Below are 7,246 nucleotides of genomic sequence, written 5' to 3' on the forward strand. Positions count from 1 at the left end.
GCAAGCAGTTACAAACTGGGCATAACAAAGCACAGCGTTACACAGTCATGGGGTAGCTTGTAAACCACCATGGCAAATGCAGTTCTGGTTTTATAAAGTGAAAAATCTTCGAGCTATTTCCTTTCCTTGGGATGAGGAAGTAAAGAGAATATAGTTCTTGCCGTGCTAAGCCCACTGAGCTAGAATTTGACCAGCTGCTGCTGTGCTGAAGGACATTTGGAAAGGGCTGTTGCAGCTCTGACCTCAGCTTGCAGGGGCTGATTGTGCATGACATCCTGAGGTAGGTTCAGGCACCCTCAGAGATGCTCTCCTGGCATGGCTCAAAAACCCCAAAGCAGCAGCAGAAGGGGAAGGAAGTGACCAGCTGGCTGACCGTGGCAGAGAGCTCATTTTCTGGGTGCTGTAGGAAGCCTGGCAGAGGCTGAATTTCCTCTGTGCACCACAGGCTACCAGGGTTCCTGAAGGCACTGAAATGGAGTATCAGAGCACTTTTAGCCCTTCCTTCCTCTTTTGTAGGAACAACATTGATTGATAGGAGCCATAGTGATAAATTTTTGCTAAGGCAGTCAACAAGCCTTCAGCTCTGGGTATTACCAATAATTGCAATACAATTAGAAGCCCTTCTTGTCTCTCTCAGCCTGATGGAGGCTGTGTGATAGCACTGAAATCTTCTACAGCTGATTTGCAGGAAGCTAAATTTCTGCCAACCTTTGAAGGCTTTGCTGAACAGCTTTTTTTTTAAGCAAGGCTGAAAAGGAAGAATGGGGAAGAGTCCTGGTGGTTTTTTTTTTTATGCAAACTTTTGAGTTGAAAGTTTTCCAGGCAAAAGGAGTGCTATCAATCAAATATTCATAACCAGATCTGGAGGAAAACGTGGCTTGTTGGAGCAATGTCATTTAAAAATATGCCTGAATATATTTAGGGAGCTTCTGTTAAGAGTTAGAGCAAAGTCTCTAAAGAAGGAAAATGGGGGGAGAGGGGAGGGAGCTCATATTGACATGTTCAAATCCACTTCCTACATAGAATATAATACTAGAAATTTACTTTTTTCATTTCACAGGTTCTAAAGGTTTTGCTTTAAAGGTCAGTGCAAGGATCAGTTACCACAGGCATAGCACTTCCCCCCGTGTAATGAGATTAGTTGCACTGATAATTGCTGTCCCAATCCTATTTTGACTGTTGGGTTCTTGGTGATCAGCATTTTATATGTCTGCAGCCTTGGAGTTTTCAGCAGCTTGAGATAATGTCATCTTTAGCAAGAACAGATGCAGTAAAACACAGCTCAGTGAACAGGACCACAGGATTCATCAGGATAATTCATCAGGCTTTTACATCTCTGTTTTTATCCAATAATGGCAAATTTTGCAGCTCAGGTACTATAAAGATAATAATTCAGCTATGAATTATCATTAATACTTCAAGTTACTACTATTTTTTGAAAATAAAAGGGGTTTTTGTTGCACTATCTGTAATTTTTTCTTTTTTCCTTCTATATTTTATTCTTACCAGCAACATTTCTCCCTTCCACTATACCAAAACGTAAAAGTGTGGAGATCAGGGCAAGGTTTTTGCCCTCTTGTTTCAAAATACAAGGAATAAATTAATACTGTACTTGATTCCCTAACAGCTTAGATACACATTTGTAATTTTGTTCCTGCAGTGCCTTTGAGCTGCTTATTGCCCTGCACAAATCCCTGTCACAGATTTCAACTCCCAGCAAGGCTGCCTTTTGTTCCTGCAGTTACCTACCCTCAGACTGGAGTTTGTTGGATGGGCTTTATCATCACATAAACAGTCATTTGAAGAAGAACAATAGCAGTAACATTTTATCAAAATCTGTGTGTGAATTTCCTGATGTTCCTGTTATTTGGATTAAAACCAGTATTTCCTCAACAGAGACTCACTGCCTATCTTGACCTTAGCCTGGATAAGTGCTATGTGATTCCTCTGAACACATCAGTTGTTATGCCACCCAAAAATTTCCTGGAGCTGCTCATCAACATCAAGGTATGGTGACATCCTAAGTGATTTGTTCTTATGACAAGGGAAAAATGAGATTTTTCTTGTTTTTCTCCCTTTTTTCCCCCCAGAACTCTCCTAGCCACACAAGGCAGATGTGTTAGAAAGCTAACTGTTCACTAGAGATCTTCACAAAGAGAGAAAAAGTCAATAACCTTCTTAGTTAATTAACTCTAATTGTGAAGGAATTACTAATTCAGAGGAAGCAAACAAACCTGATTTCATTCTTTGATGTTACACATTTGATTGACAAAATTATGTAGTTGTGATGTACCCAGACTCTTTGATAAGAGCCCACGTGGGTTTTAATTTATAATCCCTTGTGAGCAAAGTTCCAGTAAAGCATCTCTGTGCTGGGCTAAGACTGGTTAGCTGAGAGGCTTAAAGTAGATACACTGGGCAATCCTTTTAACGTGGTCATTGTTTAACACAGGTCCCTGGGGGTGGCCCCTGCTTTGGGCTGATCCAGTGGCCTTGGGGTGTGCTGGATCTGCTCAGGAAGATGAGATGTGCCACTAGATGGGCACCAGTGCTGGCTGCAAGTTCATGAGGCTTCCAGCAGCCTTAGATGGATCTCTCTGCTTCCAGGGAGGGTTTTTTTAGGATTTGAACTGTGTGATGAGCAAAGCAGGAGGGTTTTTAGTGGAGCCCCATTGCTGGTTCTGAAGCCCCAGACCTCCGGAGTGTGTTTCAGGACACAACAAGGCCCCTGGGAAGGACTGACTACCACAGCCACTGAACCAAGCCAGGAGAGGGGCTCTCAGGATGATGTTGTGGCAGCAGGGGTTTGAGGAGAGGACACCAGTTCCTGGCCTGTGTGCTGGTGCTGGCTTCTCCTCCCCACGGGGACACGCTGCTCTGGGGGGCTGATAATGGCCTGAAACATAATGGCCTGTGAAATTGAGAAGGCCAAAGCAGATAATCCAGTGGAGTCTCCTGGTGGTTTAATGTGAATCATCTTTATCTTTTTTTTTTTTTTTTAAACTCTTTTTGCTTTTAATGCAGATTTAAAGAGTATTTACCTTGTTTTTCAGCCTTTTGGTTTCTTTACAGAACAGCAGAACCCTCCAGGTGGGGCAGGGAGTTGTTCAGCTAGCTCGTGGCTAACATTTGGGGAGGCTGTTTGGAACTTTATATAACTTTGGAATTGTTGGTATCATCTTCAGGGTCTGCATCTTTCAAACAAGGCTTTGGAATTAGGACTCCAGGAATGATTTTAGCCATTTCTGAGTGCTTCATGTATACAAATAAATTTCATGTGAAAAATGACTTCACCAGCCCTCTGCTGCTTTTCTGCTGCCTATTTTGAGACTGTTTAACTACACTTTCATTTCCTGTACCTAAAAAGGAGGTGGTGTCTGTAAGACTGAGTGACCCCATATTGTTTTTACTTGGTGTATGCTGTTTTGTTTCCATTCTTAGCTCCCAGAAATTCCACCCTTAAAATCTGTTGATTTCCTAGTTTGTTGTTGGTGCTAACTCAAATTATGCTTGGTTCACAAGTAAAGGGATAACCAGGCATCACATATTTCATGGAAAATCTGCAAAAGCAAATTGTTTTGAGCATTGTCCCCAGCAGTGGGTGTCCTCGTTTTCTGAGACATCTGTTTAATTCTCATTGTATTAACAAAAAGCTGTGGGCATTTGACAGCTCAGAAAATGAGGTTAAATGTTTTGTAACTGAAATTTGGGAAATTATCCTGCAGATGCACAGGGTCAGTAAATTCTCTACACTCTCTCAGTGGTTGCACAAGGGGAAAAAAAAAGTGTGAAACTGATACAGTAACTTACAGTGATTTAATTACCAACTAATGAGTGGGATAATTTGGGAGTGTGAAGTCTTACAGGCTCTTGTTTAAAGAAAACCAATTTACTGATGGTTTCCTTAAAGTACGTGCTGAAGAAGATTTGCATAATTTAAAGTGAATTTAATAGGGCCCTTTCTTTATTGAAAGGAACAGCATCTAATCAGCTTCTTCTCAACGTGTCTCTTGGACTGACAAGACTGTCTTATTTTGCAGCTGAAATATCAAGTTGTTTATTGTCAGTAAAATATAACGGTAATCTTTGACCACAGACACTGAGTTTGTTTCCATAATAAGTGATCATTTTATCATTAGAAGCAAGCAACACTTTTTCATGACTAAGAAAGACACTAAGTGAATTTCTTAACTGAAGGAGTATTTCAGAAAAGCTGATTAGTTACCAGTGGCAGTGTTAGGAAATGGGCTGATAGCTGCCTGTGGGCATCTGTGGGCATGTGTGAGCCTGTCCAAGGCTTCCCAAACCCTGTGGACTGCAGCTGGAGCACACTCATTAAAGGTATCTCCATGCAGGGCATGCTCCTGCCAGCACCTATCTGGGAGTCGTTCCCACTGAGGTCTGTTGGGCTGTGAAGTGAAAACTGTGGATGGGAACTGCAGGACTGGTCCCTGGCAGCGGGTGCACCGGGGAGGAAACATTTCTTCTCTGCTGAAGACTGATGTTACTGGAGCAGGAGGATGATGGGTGTGTGATTCAGTGGAAGTTTTGTGGCCTTTCTGAGTACAATCTTTTTGTCTTCCTGTGCTGCAGTGATGTTTGTACATTGGGAATGAAATCCTGTGGGTAATGTGTCTGTTGAAAGGATGAGCAGCAGCTACGTCACAGCCGCGTTAAAGAAACACACTGCAGAGCGTTCCTCGTGTGCTCAGACCACCACGTGGTGCCTTTTGACAGCTGTTGCATTTTTGTCCCACAGGCTGGGACCTATCTGCCTCAGTCCTACCTGATCCACGAGCAGATGGTTGTCACGGACCGCATCGAGCACGTGGACCAGCTCGGCTTCTTCATCTACCGCCTGTGCCGCGGCAAGGAGACCTACAGGCTGCAGCGCAGGGAGGCCCTGCGAGGTAAACCTGCCTCCTCCAGCCTGGGGGGCTTCTCAGCCCCTCCCCTAGGCTTGGGAGTAAGGCATCCTGTTGTGCAAGAGTGCTCAGGGCTCCAGCAGGGCAGGAGCTGCTCGAGTGTGTGTGTGTGTGTGTGTGCATGGGTGTGTTTTCTAGGTTCAGGCGTTCATTGGTGCTTTTCTTTTAATCTTCTTTCTTGACCCACCCCTCCCAAAACCAAACAGACTTTAATCTATGAGAAGCCATAGGCTTGTAGTCCAAGCACAGAACTGCAGGTTCTTGTCCCTAAAGCCATCTGTAAAATAGTCCTTGTCTGCCTGTTTGCCTCAGCAGAATGTGAGTGAGGGCTGGCTGAGCAGGGAGCTGTAGTGCTCGGTACTCCTTTATGGAAAATGTTGGACAAACAGCATTTGGAAGAGTCTTGCTGACCTGTTAAACACCACCTTAAAATTTTCACTCAGCTTTGCTTCTTTTTTTTTCACCTGGATGTGATGTGCAAGTGCACACTGAAGCAGTTTTGTTTCTTTTGTTGTATTGTTGGCCCTGACTGCTTGGGAAAAGAAGGAAAAGAAGAAGATATTCTATAAAAATAATTTAGAACCAGGTTTAAAGATGAAAAGGTCTTACCAGCAAAACCCAATTCAAAACTGGATTGTTGATCCTGGGGTGATAAATGATGAGCATAGGTTGGCAGTGAGCTTTAATTTGGCTAAAATTTGGTTATATTCTGTCTTTCTCTGATTCTAAGATGTTGTTTAAATACATCCACTCTTTTTCTGCCTATGGTGGCTTATTTGCTGTTCCCTCTCTCGTGTCACCACAAGTGTTCTTACAGCTGCACAGAGAGGGAGGTGAGGAGCTGATCTGGGCTAAAACTGCCAGTGAGGGGCTGTGGTGACTTGGGTTTAGCTACACCAGCACTGTGATTAGTGCACATCTGGGGGATCAGCTCCTGCTTATTGATTTTCTAAGCATGAGTGAGTGCCTGCGTGTGTTTGGGTGGTTCTGATCTCTGGGGACATCTGATTATGGGAAACAGAAGAGTCCTAGGTGTCTGATGTACCTCTCCCTGCTTCTGTCTGCCCTCCCTGGCTCTTCCCTGACCCCAGCAGGGATCCAGAAGCGCGAAGCCCTCAACTGCCGAAAGATCCGGCACTTTGAGAACAGGTTTGCCATGGAAACACTCATCTGTGAGCAGTAAGGAGGAGCAGCCCTGGGCCAGGAGACTTCAGCCCACAGTGAGACCCCACCCTTTCTATTGTGTGCAGTGATGATTTCATTTTAAGATCTTCTTTTATGTAAGTAGTGGACAGGGCTTTACTGCTGAACACTTTCTGTACTTTTCATCTCATGATACATGTCCAATCAGTATGGTTTAGGGTTTTTTTTTTTTTCTCCTTACTTTCAGGTGTGGTGTTCTTCTGTTTGAATAGCAGTTGTATAAAGACTTAGTTGGTAGTGCATTTCAGGTGATGCCTCTCGAGTGCTAGGAAGAGGAGGAAGTCTTTGCAATATCCACCCGTTTTTAATTAAGTGAAATCGAAAAGAATTATTAATGTACAAATGGACTGCAAGAGCTACTTCTAACTGTAATATTACCTGCTCTCTAGTTTGTTACAGCATATAGACAAACCTGCATTTGCCTCTCCCTAACAAAGTGCAATTTGTTTCGTTTTTAAAATATTGTCCTATTTACCTTTTTAGATTGATTTCTGACTTGATGTTTTCAGATGGCGTTGGCTGTAACAATCTTTTAGAAAATTAAGAGGTAACTTATGTTACTAACTTGTATATAATCCATATATGTGCAATGGAAAATAAACCTTATAAACCCGTTTGTCTAAAAGTCTTGTGTTTTCTTTTGCTGATATTGGGGTTTTTTCTTGAAGGAGGGGACTACAGTTAAATTTACAATCAATGCTTTTTACTTACAGCTCTTGTTTTTAAAAGTGAGAAGATAAAAGGGAAAAGGTGACGTCCAAGAAATGAAATGTGAACAGAGAAGCACATTTTGCTGTTCCTTTTTCATTTAAAGGCAATATTATGCTCCTTGCTTAAAATCTGGGTTGGTATTTCCTCAGGATAGACAGAGTGGAGGTCTGAAGCTGACTCAACCTGTTGTTAATGTCTGAACTCCCTATCCTGAGTATTTGTGGCATGCTCCAGGTTAGGTATTTTGTTTGACGAGTCAGCCTGACCCAGCTGAGGGCCAGGAGACTTTGCACTTCCCTTTCCTCAGCCTCGTGGCATTCCTCTCAGCCTGTCCCATCAAGCTCCTCTGGAGCTAACCCACTGATGCCAGTCTGTGTCATGCCATCTGCACCTAAAACTGCTCTTCT

General features: G+C 43.1%; 1 protein-coding gene across 1 annotated transcript in view; it reads left to right on the forward strand.

Moving 5' to 3' along the window:
• The window catches only part of ITM2B (integral membrane protein 2B), a gene marked incomplete at its 5' end in the record, with an annotated part of 9,314 nt that extends 2,561 nt beyond the window's left edge, over nt 1–6,753 (forward strand). Inside the window, 3 exons of the mRNA XM_008942192.1 lie at nt 1,897–2,007; nt 4,760–4,910; nt 6,020–6,753. Coding sequence (XP_008940440.1) covers nt 1,897–2,007; nt 4,760–4,910; nt 6,020–6,108 — 351 coding nt within the window. The remainder of the gene's footprint in view (nt 1–1,896; nt 2,008–4,759; nt 4,911–6,019) is intronic.
• Between the last annotated feature and the right edge of the window lie 493 nt (nt 6,754–7,246).

The sequence above is a fragment of the Merops nubicus genome, unplaced genomic scaffold (assembly GCF_000691845.1).
Source record: "Merops nubicus isolate BGI_N331 unplaced genomic scaffold, ASM69184v1 scaffold10796, whole genome shotgun sequence".
NCBI lineage: Eukaryota > Metazoa > Chordata > Aves > Coraciiformes > Meropidae > Merops > Merops nubicus.